At 34.4% G+C, this 16,806-nt stretch overlaps 1 protein-coding gene and 1 pseudogene across 2 annotated transcripts in view; both read right to left on the bottom strand.

Moving 5' to 3' along the window:
• The window catches only part of LOC149171869 (cysteine-rich repeat secretory protein 38-like), a 66,569-nt gene extending 63,222 nt beyond the window's left edge, over positions 1–3,347 (bottom strand). Inside the window, exons 1-3 of one of the 2 annotated variants that reach the window (XM_089424152.1) lie at positions 2,261–3,337; positions 2,018–2,145; positions 1,120–1,577 (exon numbers count right to left, since the gene is read on the bottom strand). In XM_089424152.1, coding sequence (XP_089280278.1) covers positions 1,527–1,577; positions 2,018–2,145; positions 2,261–3,245 — 1,164 coding nt within the window. In that variant the 5' untranslated portion in view covers positions 3,246–3,337 and the 3' untranslated portion in view covers positions 1,120–1,526. Of the gene's footprint in view, positions 1–1,119; positions 1,578–2,017; positions 2,146–2,260 lie in introns of those variants that run through there. The other variant, XM_089424151.1, reaches the window with a different exon arrangement.
• Positions 3,348–14,609: 11,262 nt separating this feature from the next.
• Positions 14,610–15,758, bottom strand: LOC149171868 (cysteine-rich repeat secretory protein 38-like; annotated as a pseudogene).
• Positions 15,759–16,806: the final 1,048 nt, after the last annotated feature.

The raw sequence follows: 16,806 nt of genomic DNA, 5'->3' as shown, positions 1-16,806 counted from the left end.
TTTGTCTTTATCCGGCGCCCCACATTTTTTTTCCCGATCTGTTAAAATCACCGCTATTACCATCTTTTCACTCTTTAATTAATTTTGTGTTGCCTAAATGAAGAAGATCAGATCCAACGCCACACCGTTACTTTTCAGCAAGCGTATTAATGAGCAGACGGCTAAAAGAGATAAGAACCAGCCTCGAGCCGTAACAACATTTATCAGTCTTGGGTTTCAGCACAACCGACTCAAGAAATACAGCAAGAAATCAAATCTGTTAATTATGAACAACAGATATTTCATCAGCAAGTTAAGGCGGTGAAGAACCTTTCCCGCACTATAAATAGAAACAGAAACAGAATTAAAAGATATATGAGAAAGATAGAGAGCGGATGAGAGCACGCAGCAGCGTGAAGAAAAATATTTCCAGAACAGTGAAATGCACAGAAGTGCAGATTTGTAAGTTTTTTTTGTATTGCACAGCAGTGTTGAAATTTTCTGAGATAAATGTTTTCTGGAACTGAAGTGTTCCTGTTGTAATCTGTTAGGAAGATCCCTATACGTGAGGAAGACTTAGTTTTATGTGTTGGTTTACTTTCATAAATAGAAATTCCTTTCTGTGCGTTTCTGTTTCACCAAAAGTTATTTCGTCAAAATTTTTAGTTGCTGAAACAGCTCGTAACTCAAAAAATACTTGACGTCAAAATTTCCTGTTGCTGAAACACCGTTGCTGAAACACCTGTTTCAGCAACTGAAAAAAACTGTGTTGCTGAAACACCGTTGCTGAAACACCTGTTTCAGCAACTGAAAAAAAAAAACTGTGTTGCTGAAACACCGTTTCCAGCAAACGAATTTTTCTGTTTTTCTGAGTTAAAAACAGAGTATTTTCCTGTGTCAAAACTAGAATGTTATTTTGATCAGTTTGTGATCCTGAGGCAAAGTAGAGCATTATTTTATGCTCGGTTTTGTGTTTTTGAATTATCAGAAAACAGAGTATTACTCTCTGTTCATATTTTTGTTGTTTCGGAATTTATCAGAAAATTATGAACAGTGGAAACAGAGGATTTTTCCACTGTATTCTGTTTGGAATAACCAGAAATTCCCTTCATAACAAAGTGGTACAGGAAGAATAAAAGCTTCAGTAACTAATTCTTATATATTAATAAATATATTAAATAAAACTTCGATGTCTTGATATTTTACAAACTGACTTACGGACCTTACATTTAAGCTCTTTTGTTTCAATGCTATAATATATATTAAAACATTAACTGAAACCTTTCTCTTATTTGTACTGCAGATTTTGCATCACCTGGGTACCAAATCACCCATGGAAGCAGTGGTGTTAGATGCTGGAGTGTGAGACTATGACACAGGAGAAGTCACAAAGGCAGGCTTTGTCGGATCCTGTAACTCAGGGAATCAGTTGAAAGCATATTCAAACAGACCGTGTACACAAAAGTTGGGATTCTGCCTGTGTACACAAAAGACCAATCTATGCAATTCAGCGCTTGTTTCTCATCTCACATTTCAAGCTAATCCCACTATGATGTTGTAACGCTTCTGCCCATCATGCCGGCTACGTTGGTTTGCGTCTGCATATGTGCATGACAATAATTATAAGTTTTCTTGATAAATTAATGGAAGTTAGTCACCGAATAAGATTTTATCAAGGCTCTTATTGGGGAGGTACTCTTAAACGAGCAACCTCTCTAATCCCTCTGCATACCAGCCGCTATTATGTTGAATTTTGAATACAAGTTTAACTTCATTTAGAAATTCCTTCCTTCCATGGATGTGAAGGACATTTTATTCACAACTATTTCTTTTACATCCTGATTTAAACAAAAAAAAAAGCTAATGCAACTTTTGTAAAGTAATTAAGCTTAATTTGCTTCCCGCAATACACTCGTTTTGAGGCTACTAATCTACATCCAACGCTCACTGGTGCGATGAGACCAGCCTGTATTATTACTATAATTTAAGGTTCTGAACAATGAAAACTAGTACAAACTTTCTTAGCCTCATATGTTACCTTGTATGCAGGACCAAAGCCTTCCTCTCCGAGCTTGTTGTCATCATGAAAGTTATCCGTGTTACCTCGTAATGTTTCCATCTTAAATACCATATGTCCATCAGGATTGGTGGCTGTGTTTTCCTCATCTGTATCATGAAAATACAAAGTTACCTTTTGAACAAGCAAAAATTGCACTCCAATCCAACTACATGCCGAAGCTTTCAATAACAAGCAATACCCAAGAGTTGTTAATATAAATACCTTCATAGCCTTTTCCGAGTGTGGCGGATTTCAGTCTCTTCCCAGTTGCAAACAAGCATGCCATGAGTACCAGAGCCAACCCCCCCACAACACCTAAAATTAAAACTGTGTGTGTGCCTTTGTGTGAAGACTTGGCCTCATCTGCTTTATTAGCTACCCCCTGCGTACTGTTCAGTGCAAACGTGGCCGAATTAAAAAAAGGATATATTCCATAACGGAGTATGCAGCTTTGACTCCAATACTGAATTCCTGCAGCCGTGTCAGAAGTGAACATTTTACTGATTGAGTATGACAGGCACCTTCTGCAATCACGAGTAGAGAGATCTCTGGTGCACTGAACCAGACCGTAAATCGTTTGGGACGCCGAATCCAGAGCTGTAGACAAAGCAGAGCGTTTCGTTTCGCTTGCTGCTTCAATTGACAATTTCTCTAACAGATTCTGTGCAGTACCTTCAAAGTCAGGCGGGACAAACACAACCGAGTTTCCGAAGGCCTCAGCGTAATTAGACCCCAAATCTGTATCCAGTTGTCTGATGAAATTATAGTTTCCATAGCGTAAGAAGCACTGAAAAGGCCAGATACTACCATTAACGACAGTCCCACAGTCTTGTCGAATGTTAGTGGTTGCAAATTGCCAACAACTGAAGCACTGGTCGGCTGTCATGTCTTCTCTGCATTGGAGGAGGCCATATATTCTGTTAGGACTTTGGCCATACACAGATATATTAAACCCAGTTTTGTTGCCCCCTTCAGCAAGACGATGGAAAACTATGTTCAGATTTTTCTCAAACGTACTGCCTTCTGTATAGTTACCGCCGCCGCATTTAGTTGTGGTTCCGTTGCAAATCTGTCCATGAAGTGTAATATTGATGAACGTTGGAAGAAGAATAATTAAGTAGAATAGCGTAATACTTTGGCCCATCCAGCGAGACCGTGCAGAATCCCTTCCATGGAAATACATCTTCGTTACAACTCTGATCGTCATCGAACAGTGGAGAGCCTGCACAGATGTTCTCCACAGAGCATACCGACAATTCTAAAAAAAATTGTTGTGTTGTGCACAATAAGAACAATGCAGCTAGAGAGCCCTTATCCACATACCTGCTTGGCAAACACATATCCACTCAATTTTCAATTCAAAGTCACTTTTAAAAATGATAGATTATGAATTACACCTACTAGTCTCAGACTAAAAGACAAAACTGCTTTAGCTAAAATTATTTATTTGAGTTTATTCTGATAATAGATTTAGTTTAATAATTTTGTTTAGTGGGAAAAAGTTAAAATGGTTTTGAAATAGTTAAAAAAATTTAGTAATTTTAGTTCAATTTGTTTTGGTTATAAATTAAAGAATTTTAATTAAATTTTTTATAAAGGTTTATTTTTATTATTTAATTGTGATAAAATTATTAGGTTAATTATAATTTATAATAATTAATTTCTAGGATATACATGGATAGTTGAAATAGAGGACTAATATATATAATAGAGACATTGTGGAAGCCCCAAGAGTTAGCTCAATCTCTCAAATCAAGTGTCTCACCAATGGGAGGTCACAGGGTCAATTACCGAAAGCTCTTGGGGTCAGGTCAGTAAATAGGGGGTGTTGATGCCCTTCGGGTGGCGTCCACTCAGTGTTGAACAACCCTGGATGTAGTGGCTACCCACTGATGCCCTTCGGGTGGATGTAGTGGCTACCCATTGATGCCCTTCGGGTGGCATCCACTCACTGTTGAACAACCCTGGATGTAGGTGGCATCCACTCAGTGTTGAACAACCCTGGATGTAGCGGCTACCCACTGACCGGGGTATCTGTGAACCAGAAGTGAAAAAAAAAAAATAGAGACATTGTGGTTTAATCATCAAGACATAAATGGATCGCTGATCAGCTATACTTTTCGAAATCCTTAATCGCGAACTAACTTTGTTGGCCATTTCCTTTGTGTGTCAAGATAAAATCACAGAATGCAGGCTTCTTTGATTCACAATTTATACCAAAAATATTTGGGATCAAATCACATATATTTTTATCTAGATTCATTCACCATTTAATTTATATTATTTGAAATAGTTTAATAATTTTACTTGAATTTTTATTACAATTTTTCTAGTAATAAAATAAAATTACAAAATCAACTTTAACTAACTTTTTATTCCAATCCTTCAATTTAATAAATTTGTAATATACAATAAATTTATTAAACTAAAAGTCAAACAATCTAATAATTTTGGATGACCTCATTCCAATTGCAAATTCAATGAATTTATAACAAGCAATAATCTTATTAAACTACTAGTCAAACAACACCTAACTTTATCAAACAACCCCTTATCAATCTATTACTCAAATTTTAGATGAGCTTATTTCTAGAATCTAATAATTTTGGATGACCTCATTCCAAATGCAAATTCAATGAATTTATAATAAGCAATAATCTTATTAAACTACTAGTCAAACAACACCTAACTTTATCACACAACCCCTTATTAATTTATTATTCGAATTTTACATGAACTTATTTCTAGAATCTAGAAAAAAAACAGTGATTTTATTCCAGTAACAATCTAATAATTAATAATTGATTAATCTATCTAATCAAACAAATTAATAATTAGTACATCTATATAAATTAAATATTAAATATTTATTAAATATCTATTTAAATTAAAAGTATATTAATTAATTAATAAATCATTTGATTATTTATTAAATATCTACTTAAATTGAAAATATATTAATTAATTAATAAATCATTTTAATTATAATAAAATTTGATAAAAACATTTATTAACACAAAACGAAAAACAAACTATTGGCTTAACTTTGTTTCGTTTCATACTGATCGCATACACAAAATCTAATTGCACAAACTTAATCATATACAGTCAAAGGCAACTACATAACATTAGGCATCGGAAAGGGAGGAATTGCCTGGACGGACAAAAGTGGTTGGAATCTGTGCAAAAAAATTTCAAAAATTCTTGTAGAGGCAGTGTTTGAATCATGTTTTTGATGGTGGAAATGAATTCAGCACCATCAAAAACATCTAGGACACCTAAAATTTTGAAATTTAACAACTATAACTTGGATTTACAAAAACCCTTGCCGGATTTTCTCTAAATATGACCGGAATTTCCATAACTTTCCGGGCAACTCCTCCGCCTCGTTACACTACGCGTAATATTATTCTTCACCAAACTTCACAATTTATATAAACTTCTAACTTCAACGTTGTCCTTTCAAAGCCTATTTCGTCGGCCCAAAGGGCAGGTAGGCACTATAGTAATGGATATGCTTTGTTATCAGTGCAGTCAATGTCCTAACATGGAAAGATATAAAAGGGATATCCCAGGTTCGGGTAAAGGATATTTACCTAAAGCTGATAACCTTTGGAGGTGCCATCCCCAGCTCTACTTTTCCATTAACTTTCTGGAAATCTGGTTGCCTGTCCAAATCTATTTTTTTCTCGTGGCTGGTATTCCACAATAAAAACTTGTCTTGGGAAAACTTAAAAAAGAGGGGCTGGCAAGGCCCGGGTCTTTGCCCAATATGCAGAGCTGGGGAAGAAACAAACTGTCATATGTTCCTTCTCTGTCAGAAATCACAGCAGTTATGGCAAGCTCTGGAAATTCATTATGGTTTCCCTCATGTTTCTTTCACATCTATTCAAGAGGCTTTTATATGGTGGAGCACGCAAAAGGAATCTTGGAGGCCAATTTTCATCATCACCTTATGGTGCATATGGAGATGGAGAAACAACAATATTTTCAAAGAATGTAAGGAGCCTTTTATGGGAATCGTCCAAAGCATATCTTCTCTTTTTGAATCCATACCTGAAAAGCCTCCAAAGGAAAAGAGATCAAATCCAAACATGGATGATCTATGTAGTGACAAGTTCCCGAGAGCGTTCTTTGATGGAGCGGCTCAAAATTATTCATGTGGCTGTGGAATTCACATGATCTTGGATGAAAATACTCAGTATTTTATTTCATGGAATGGAGGAAAAGGATCCAGCTGCAAAGCGGAGGCGATGGCTCTTGCGAGGCTCCTCTCCTTCTGTATTTTCTTTAACATCCAGTCTGTCTCAATATTTGGGGATTCCAAAGTAATGGTGGATTTTGTTATGGGAAAAATCCATTTTAGCAACCCTCACCTTGCAGGTTGGATGAACAGGATAGTCTTTCTATGGGAAAGGATGGAAGGATGTTCCATACAACACATTTACAGGTTACAGAATAGAAAGGCAGACAGTTTATCAAAGGAAGGCCTATTAACGTCTCCAAGTATATGGCATATGAAGGTTATTTCAGATAAGCAGGTGTTCTCTATCACAGATTTTTCCTTACCGGATGCTTTCTGAGGATATCAGGTTCTTTTTGTTTATGTCTCTTTTTGTCCATGTTGTCCCCATTATGATTTTGTCTCTCGCCTTTTTTGGAATTTCCATACAGCGATGTTTCCTCCATGGAGGATCTCAGCATTCCAATGTTTGTATGTTTTTCAAAATATTATCTCTGCGACTTTCTATTACAGAGACATGGTTGTCAATTTAGATGATCACCAGTTTTATGTTTATTTGGGGATTATAACTTCTTTCCTCTTTCTCTTTTTCAGTCTGTAACGGATTGCCCACCAGTCCGGTTTTAGCTCATATGCAGTTTTCCATCTGGCGAATGTATTTCTGATCATTATATTCCTTATATAATATAATTTTTCTTTTTCGTTTCTGAAAAAGACTAACACATCACAATTAACATTCAAACTGAAATGAGAAAATATCAACCAATTCAAATATATTTAAGTTTATTTATGTTGAACATTAATGTGAACATTGGTTTGCATGGCATTTTATATTATTATATATAATCGTTTTAAAGGTTTTTGTTTGCATGGTTAACCTTATTTTGTTTCATTTTTTCACAATATTGCATTTAGCATAGTCATGTATATTTAAGTTTTTCTATAATATAATAAGATTTTAAAAAATTTTACAATTTTTTTTTTAGAAAAATGTGTACTTGAAAATATTAATTACTTTAATGTTATTTAAAAAAAAAAATTTAAAAAAAAACTATTTATTAAAAAACAATCATGAAAGTTTGAATTGTGATATTAACATCTATTCATAACAATAGTTATAGTATTATATTTACAATTCTTTTTAATAATATCAATGTTGTGTTAGCATTATATTAATATTAATAATATTATTTATAATAAAATTGAAAGAGTAGTGCAGTATAAAACAAAATATTAATAGATTAATAGATTATTAGTAATTTCAATGTTAATATTAATATTAAGATTAAGATTAATATTAATCATTTTTCGAGTTCAAAACTCATAACCAAGCGTCTTAATATTAATATTAAGACTAACACCAAAACTAGTATTTATATTAATATAAACATTAACATTAACTAATGTTAATGTTAATGCCAATATTAATTTTAATATTAATATTAACATTAACATTAATACCAATATTAATATTAATATTAACATTAACACTAATACTAATATTAACACAATCATTAATATTATTATTAACTTAACTAATATTAATACTAACATTACCAACTACTTTAGTAATCTCCACTGTCAGATTTTTTTGACAGTGCATCCTCCCGGGGTGTATGTTGGTGTGGCACCTTTATTGTAATCGATCAACACAGAGCTTTTTGCTTCTTTTGGTCGAGAGGCTCTGGTCACAGTCGCATGATAGAGGTTCTTTCCCTTTGGGGTGTCCTAAGGTTCACATCTTAGCTTTCCATTGAGGACATTATTATTGTCAGGGATTCCAAATCCGTCGTAGATTGGGTTAATGGTTGTTCCTCCTTGAATGTTCCTTTATTCCACTAGTTTCAGTAGGCTCTGAATTTGAGGGATTCTTTCGTCCATATATATTTTTCCCATGTCTATCAGGAACAAGATTTTGTGGTTGAGTATCTTTCAAGGCACAGTGTTTCCTCAGCGCCAAGAATTTTTCATCTCAGCTTCCTCGTCAACAATGTGGTCCATTCATCTGGTGTCTTACCTAACCTATGATTGGTTTTGGTTTTTTTGCCTCTCATCTTTCGCTTCCCAGGTATGTCTTTCATTTTACTGGTCTTGGGCCATTATGATTGTGGTTTTTTCCTTCTTTTGCTATCCACAAGGGTTGTGTTACATGCTTTTGGCGGAGTCATGTTTTGGTTCACATTTTGTTACATTTTGGGCCCTCATTCGTGTGGTGGTATCTTTTCAATCTATTTGGTTTTGTTCTGGGTTTCAAATTCTTTTGACTTATGTAATAATGTAATGACTTTTATTTAATGAAAGTTGTTAGTTTTTTTGCCTGAAAAACCTAATATTAACCCTAACCATCCCTTTTCCAAACTATTTTTTCTCTAACTTAGCCACCCTAATAACCCTATTGTGATTTACGTATAACCCTACTCTCCTTCCTAGGAACTAATATTGTCACAAAAAAGACTAACAAGTCACAATCAACATTCAAACCAAAAGGAGAAAATGATCAACCAAATCAAATATACTTAAATTGAACATTGATGTGAACATTTGTTAGCATGGCATTTTATACCATCATATATAACCATTTATAAAGGTTTATGTGCATGCTTAACACTACTTTTTTTTACATTTTCTAATAGATAATAGTTATTATAGTTCATTTAACAGAATCATGGGTATCTTAGTTTTCCCACAATATGAGAAGGTTTCTAATATACCAAAGTTCAGAAAGTTAATTTCTTTGATTCTACATCGTCTTTTTCTAACATTACAAATAAAAATACTCTATTCTAATCACATTCAAACATGATTGTCTCACCAATATTTTCTCCTCTGAGCTTAGTCTGTTAGAATCTCTCTGGTTCTCTCCTCTTTGGAACCATATGAGCACTCCATGCTCTAGGCTGCTGCAATCGTCTCACCTTCTTCTGCCGCTACCTACACGACAAGAATAAGACCATAAACTCTCCAACATTCAATATAACTGTACCTCCTCCTTTTGTTCGCAAACTCCTTCTTGCAAGAAATATTTTCCCTTCTCTGATACCAAAATTGATGACAGCTAAGCCGCTTTTACGCAGCAAAGATGCATATTAACATAATTAGTATGTGGACATGTGGGTTATGGGCCCACGTGTACATCAGAAGCATTTTAATAAGTGGCCTTCACATTAAACCCGGAAGCAAACAAACAATGGAATCATGATAAAACCCAACCTACAACGTCGGTCCCACTCTGAACGCATAAGGCCAAAATCCAAATATAATTCAACCCGCTTTGATAACACATCGGGTCCGCCCGAAATGTTAACCTGCGCGCACTTTCCTGCGCGATTACCATCCAATCAATCAACTATCGAACGGTCCAGATTGCCAGAACTCAACGAGGTTTTAAGCCCGTTGAATAAACCCTCATAGCCACGCAATGACAGTAGATCTTCTCCCATCGGATGGCTGCGATGGCTCCTCTAGATTCCTCTGTACTTCGATAGTATCTGTCAATATAGTTGATCTGACGGTTTCGATTGAAACAAATCCCTACTTCGCTTTTGATGGAATTCACGTTATAACACAGCTTAACTCTGCCATACTTTGAAAACACTCACATTACTCCATACAACGCTCATTCTAAGATATCGTATTATCATTGGATCACCATCGATCCTTACAGTGATCGATGGTCAATCAATAAACCTGTAACATTGCACACATCTAATTTATAGGTCAACAATACATAGATACACGAAAATCCACATAACACGTATATTTCATATATATACAGAATCGATTACAGGCTAAGGCATCTCAGCCTTAGTCACAAATTCCCCTGCGGCTACATTTTATCCTATCTCTCTTTACTACTATCACAACACGCAGTTACACAATTTATAGAAATATCTACAGAATCATGGATCATTCTAGATCCATGATCTTCTCCTAAGATCTCTCAAACCAACCCATAAATCTCTCGTTATGCATACATGGCAGATAATTACATTAATCAAGCCTTCTAAAGACTTATCAATTCCATCAATTTAGCTCTGTTTTAACAGAATTTGCCCAGTTTACGAAGATTGTCCAAGTGCCCTCTTTCACAGCTTTGGATTCCGATTTTGATGAAGGGTGCTCGGATGCTCTTGCATCAGACTCCCGAAGTACAAAAATTTATGACCTCCTAGTCATATGCTTCTCCTTCATCCCTTAGCAATTCTACCCACATCCTCTATGGAATTTCCTTTATGATCCTCCTGTGAGCTGTAACAAAACCTCTGCAGTAACAAGTCCTCCTTGCTACACATGCCTCACCAAGCTTTTCTCCTCTGAGCTTAGTCTGTTAGCATTTCTCTGGTTGTCTCCTCTTTGGAAACATATTAGCACTCCATGCTCTAGGCTGCTGCAATCGTCTCACCTTCTTCTGCTGCTACCTGCATGATAAGAATAAGACCATAAACTCTCCAACATTCAATATAATTGTACCTCCTCCTTTTGTTCGCAAACTCCTTCTTGCAAGAAATATTTTCCCTGCTCTGATACCAAAATTGATGACAGCTAAGCCACTTTTACGCAGCAAAGCTGCATCATTACATAATTAGTACGTGGACCTGTGGGTTATGGGCCCATGTATATGTCGGGAGCATTTTAATAGGCGACCTTCACATTAAACCCGGAAGTAAACAAACAACGAAATCACGATAAAACCTGACCTACAACGCCGGTCCCACTTTGAACACATAGGGCCTGAATCCAAATAAAATTTAACCCGCTTTGATAACACATCGGGTCCGCCTGAAATTTTAACCTGCACGAACTTTCCCGCGCGAGTATCGTCTAATCAATCAACCATCGAACGGTCCTGATTGTCGGAACTCAACGAGGTTTTAAGCCCGTTGAATAAACCCTCATCGCGTCCATTTTCAGAATTAACGGTCGCGCTTGTTCGCACGCGATATGCGTCTGATCTCGTTTAAACGGATGGTCTTATCTTTCCGAACTTTAAATTCGTTTTAATGATTTTCTCAGGTCTGGTTTCGGAATTAAACCTCAACACCTGTAGCCACGCGATGACCGTAGATCTTCTCCCATCGGACGACTGCGATGGCTCCTATAGATTCCTCTATACTTCGATAATATCCTTCGATCTAGCTCATCTGACGGTTTCGATTGAAACGAATCCCTCGTTCGCTTTTGATGGAATTCGCGTTATAACACAACTTAACTTTGCCATACTCTGAAAACACTCACATTACTCCATACAACGCTCATTCTAAGATATCATATTATCATTGGATCGCCATTGATCCTTATAGTGATCGATGGTCGATCAATAAACCTGTAACATTGCACACATCTAATCTATAGGTCAACAATACACAGATACACGAAAATCCACATAACACATATATTTCATATATATACAGAATCGATTACAGGCTAAGGCATCTCAGCCTTAGTCACAAATTCCCCTGCGGCTACATTGTATCCTATCTCTCTTTACTACTATCACGACACACAGTTACACAATTTATAGAAATAACTACAGAATCATGGATCATTATAGATCCGTGATCTTCTCCTAAAATCAACCCCTAAGTCTCTCATTATGCATACATGGCAGATAATTACATTAATCAAGCCTTCTAAAGACTTATCAATTCCATCAATTTAGCTCTGTTTTAACAAAATTTAATATTATTATAAAAAAATATAAATAAGACAATTTTTTTTATATATCCTAATTTTTCTAATCAAAATTATTTTTACAGCACTAAGAATACAAAGAACAAAATTAATATATTCAATATTAAAGCCAATGCACTGGCATGAAATTAATTGTTAAACTAACCCAACAAATAATCAAGATAACTAAATTTATAAAATGACCCCAAAAAAATTTGAAGGAATTTCTTTAAATGCACTACGCCCTTAAAAATATCAAATATTACTTTATCAGTTTTGCTAACTTAATTATATAATACTTTTATCACTAAAATCATAATAACTCTTTACTTGATATTAAAATATAAACCTAACATCCCAAAATATATTAACTTAACTTTATCGTGTAGTTTAATTAATAGAAAAAAACGTTTATTTAGAATTTCTTTAATCAATTTTGTTGTATATATTTTTAAAAATCATATGTTTAAATCGTTTAATTTGCAAACATCTAATTCCTCAAGGTTTTTGAGGATGCTAAATCCATTTTATATATTCAAAAGTATATTTTAAACAATAGAAAATCACAATGTTGCTAGAAATGGTATTGTGAGATTCTAGCCAAAATCTATTATTAGACCATGTCTAACATTAAGAATATTATAGTTATATAAATTAAATGGTTGATAAATGCAATTAAAAATTAAAAACAAAACCTACATATAAATTAACAAACAAAAAAATCATATAAATCAATTTTATATAACTTTATTTTAAATTATCATTATTATTAATTATAAAATAATAAAAATAATTAATATATGAATTAAACTTATATACATTTAAAAAACATGTAACCAGATTTTTAACTGTGAAGATTCACCACACTTAAAAAAATTTAACTTGTAAAGAGGCATTGTTAAGCTACTATATACCAATATCATGGCTTACTAATAACACATGCCCAGCCCACGCGGCTTTGGATTGACGGTGAATGGGTGCACTGTTAAGGCACTCCTTGGGCTTTGGATTGATGGTGAATGAGTGCACTGTTAAGGCACTCCTTAAATTCCCCGTGGGTGCTTACCTACCAAAAAAATAACACATGCCCACAAAACATTAACTCATTTTTATATAGCACATGTTCACATGATATTATTTAGTTAATTAATTTAATTAAAAAGTAAAAAAAAAGATAACTATATTTGAGATATATCTTGATAAATCTCAATCTTTAATATAAGAATACACTAGAAATATTTCATCAAGGTTAAATTTTTACAATCCACCTAATAACTATGGTTAATTAAATTAAAATTGTGAAAGCCTTATTCTAAGATAAGTCCAGGTCCATAAACATAATAAAAAACCTCATTAATCCAGAGGTTTTCAATATGTGGCCGAACTAGATATAGATTCTAAAAATAATCCAAAATACAATATACAAGAGCGAAATTAATTCTTATATATGAAATTCCAAAATCTTCTCAAAATTTAGAATTCTACATTAAAAAAATCTCAAAATAAAAACATTTTGTCAAAATGATACAGTAAGAATAAAAACTTCAGTGACTATTTCTTATATATTAATAAATATATTAAATAAAACTTCGATGTCTTTATATTTTACAAACTGACTTACGGACCTTACTTTTAAGCTCTTTTGTTTCATTGCTCTAATAGAGATTAAAACATTAACTGAAAGCTTTCTCTTATTTGTACTGCAGATTTTGCATTACCTGGCTACCAAATCACCCATGGAAACAGTGGTGTTAGATGCTGGAGTGTGAGACTATGACACAGGAGAAGTAACTCAAGGAATCAGTTGAGATTCTGCCTGTGTACACAAAAGACCAATCTATGCAATTCAGCGCTTGTTTCTCATCTCACATTTCAAAAAGGGCCACGAGCTAATCCTACTATGATGTTGTTTCTCATCTCACATTTCAAAAAGGGCCACGAGCTAATCCTACTATGATGTTGTAACGCTTCTGCCCATCAAGCCGGCTACGTTTGTTTGCGTATGACAAGAATTATAAGTTTCCTTGATAAATTAATGGAAGTCAGTCACCGAATAAGATTTTATGAAGGCTCTTATTGGGGAGGTACTCTTAAACGACCAACCTTTCTAATCCCTCTGCATACCAGCCGCTATTATGTTGACTTTTGAATACAAGTTTAACTTCATTTAGAAATTCCTTCCTTCCATGGATGTGAAGGACAGTTTTTTCACAACTATTTCTTTTCCATCCTCGGTAGTTCCTTGAATGATTTAAACAAAAAAAATCTAATAAAACTTTTGTAAAGTAATTAAGCTTAATTTGCTTCCGGCAATACAGTCGTTTTGAGGTTACTAATCTACATCCAACGCTCACTGGTGCGATGAGACCATAATTTAAGGCTCTGAACAGTGAAAACTAGTACAAACTTTCTTAGCCTTATATGTTACCTTGTACACAGAACCAAAGCCTTCCTCTCCGAGCTTGTTGTCATCATGAAAGTTATTCGTGGCACCTCGTAATGTTTCCATCTTAAATACCATATGTCCATCAGGATCGGTTGCTGTGTTTTCCTCATCTGTATCATGAAAATACAAAGTTACCTTCTGAACAAGCACAAAATGCACTCCAATCCAACTACATGCGGAAGCTTTCAATAACAAGCAACACCCAAGAGTTGTTAATATAAATACCTTCATAGCATTTTCCGAATGTCGGATTTCAGTCTCTTCACAGTTGCAAACAAGCATGCCATGAATACGAGAGCCAACCCCCCCACAACACCTAAAATTAAAATTATGTGCGTGCTTTTGTGTGAAGACATGGCCTCATGTGCTTTATTAGCTACCCCCTGAGTACTGTTAAGTGCAAACGCAGTCGAATTAAAAAAAGGATATATTGCATAACGGAGTATGCAGCTTTGACTCCAATATTGAATTCCTGCAGCCGTGTCAGAAGTGAACATTTTACTGATTGAGTATGAGAGGCACCTTCTGCAATCACGAGTAGAGAGATCTCTACTGGACCAGACCGTAAATCGTTTGGGACGCCGAATCCGGAGCTGTAGACAAAGCAGATCGTTTCGGTTCGCTTGCTGCTTCAATTGACAATTTCTCTAACAGATTCTGTGCAGCACCTTCAAAGTCAGGTGGGACAAACACAACCGTGCTCCCGCTGAAGGTCTCAGCGTAACTAAACCCCAAATCTGTATCCAGTTGTCCGATGAAATTATAGTTTCCATAGAGTAAGAAGCACTGGAAAGGCCAGATACTACCGCCAACGGCATTCCCACAAATTTGTCGAATGTTAGTGGTTGCAAATTGCCAACAACTGAAGCACTGGTCGACTGTCATGTCTTCTCTCTGCATTGAAGGAGGCGATATATTCTGTTAGGACTTTGGCCATACACAGATATATTAAACCCAGTTTTGTTGGCCCCTTCAGCAAGACGATCAAATACCATGTTCAGGTTTTTCTCAAACGTACTGCCTCCTGTATAGTTACTGCCATCGCATTTAGTTGTTGGTTCACCTGTCGCTGCGTTGCAAATGTGTCCATTAAAGGTAATGTTGATGAAGGTCGAAACAAGAATGATGGAGTAGAAAAGCGTAATATTTTGGCCGATCAAGAGAGAGCGTGCAGAATCCCTTCCATGAAACTTCATATTTGTTACAACTACGATGGCCATCGGGCACTGGAGAACCTGCACAGATGTTCTCCACAGAGCATACCGACGATACTAAAGAAAATTATTCTGTTCTGTGCAGGCTATTAATCAATAAGAACAATACAACTAGACAGCCCCTATCCACACACCTGCTCGGCAAACACATATCAGTCTCACCCTAAAAGATAAAACTGCTTTAGCTAAGTTATTTATTTGAGTTTATTTTGATAATAGATTTAGTTTAAAATTATTTATTTGAGTTTATTTTGATAATAGATTTAGTTTAAAATTATTTATTTGAGTTTATTTTGATAATAGATTTAGTTTAATAATTTAGTTTAGTTGAAAAAGTTAAAATGGTTTTGAAAGGAGTTGTGTTAGTGTGATTTTTAGGAGTTGGAAAATTTGAGGTGAAATCTTGATTTGTGTTATTTAAATTGGTTTTTTTATTATATATATGGATTCAATGCTTTGAAAAACCTCAGGGCACTTCGATTGTGCAAAGTTTGAGGTGAAATCTTGATTTGTGTTTATTTAAATTGGTTTTTTGACTATATATATGGATTCAGCATATTGAAAAACCCCTAGGGCACTTCGATTGTGCAGAGTTACCAATCAAGGTTGTGATTAGACTGGAACAACTTCCAAAAGGTTTTTGAAATATCTATCAGGAAAAAATGACTCAATCTATCTAGAAGAGTTTTGCTTGATAATCAAAAATCACAAAAGCCTTATTAAGTTAATTACAATTTATAATAATTAACTTCCAACTTTAAGTTTTGATTTTTTGCCAATCTTGTTGTCATTTAATTTATATAATTTGGACTAGTTTAATAATTTTACTTAAATTTTTATTACAATTTTTTCTAATAATAAAATAAAATTACAAAATCAACTTCAATAACTTTTTACTTCAATCCTCCAATTTAATAAATTTGTAATAAACAATAAATTTATTAAACTACCACTCAAATAATTTAATAATAATTTTGGATGACCACATTTTATTTACAAATTCAATAAATTTGTAATAAATAATAACCTTATTAAACTACTAGTCAAACAACACCTAGCTTTATCAAACAACTTCTTATCAATCTACTAGTCAAATCTTTACCTGAACTTATTTCTAGAATCTAAAAAAAGAGTAGTAATTTTATTCCATTACCGCTCCAACAATTTAATAATTGATTAACTTATTTAATCAAAC

Source organism: Pinus tabuliformis, chromosome 4_2, assembly GCF_031772625.1.
Source record: "Pinus tabuliformis cultivar Carrire ecotype Pingquan chromosome 4_2, CPIR1, whole genome shotgun sequence".
In the NCBI taxonomy this organism is placed as follows: Eukaryota; Viridiplantae; Streptophyta; class Pinopsida; order Pinales; family Pinaceae; genus Pinus; species Pinus tabuliformis.
This window is presented reverse-complemented; position numbering and strand designations above follow the sequence as displayed.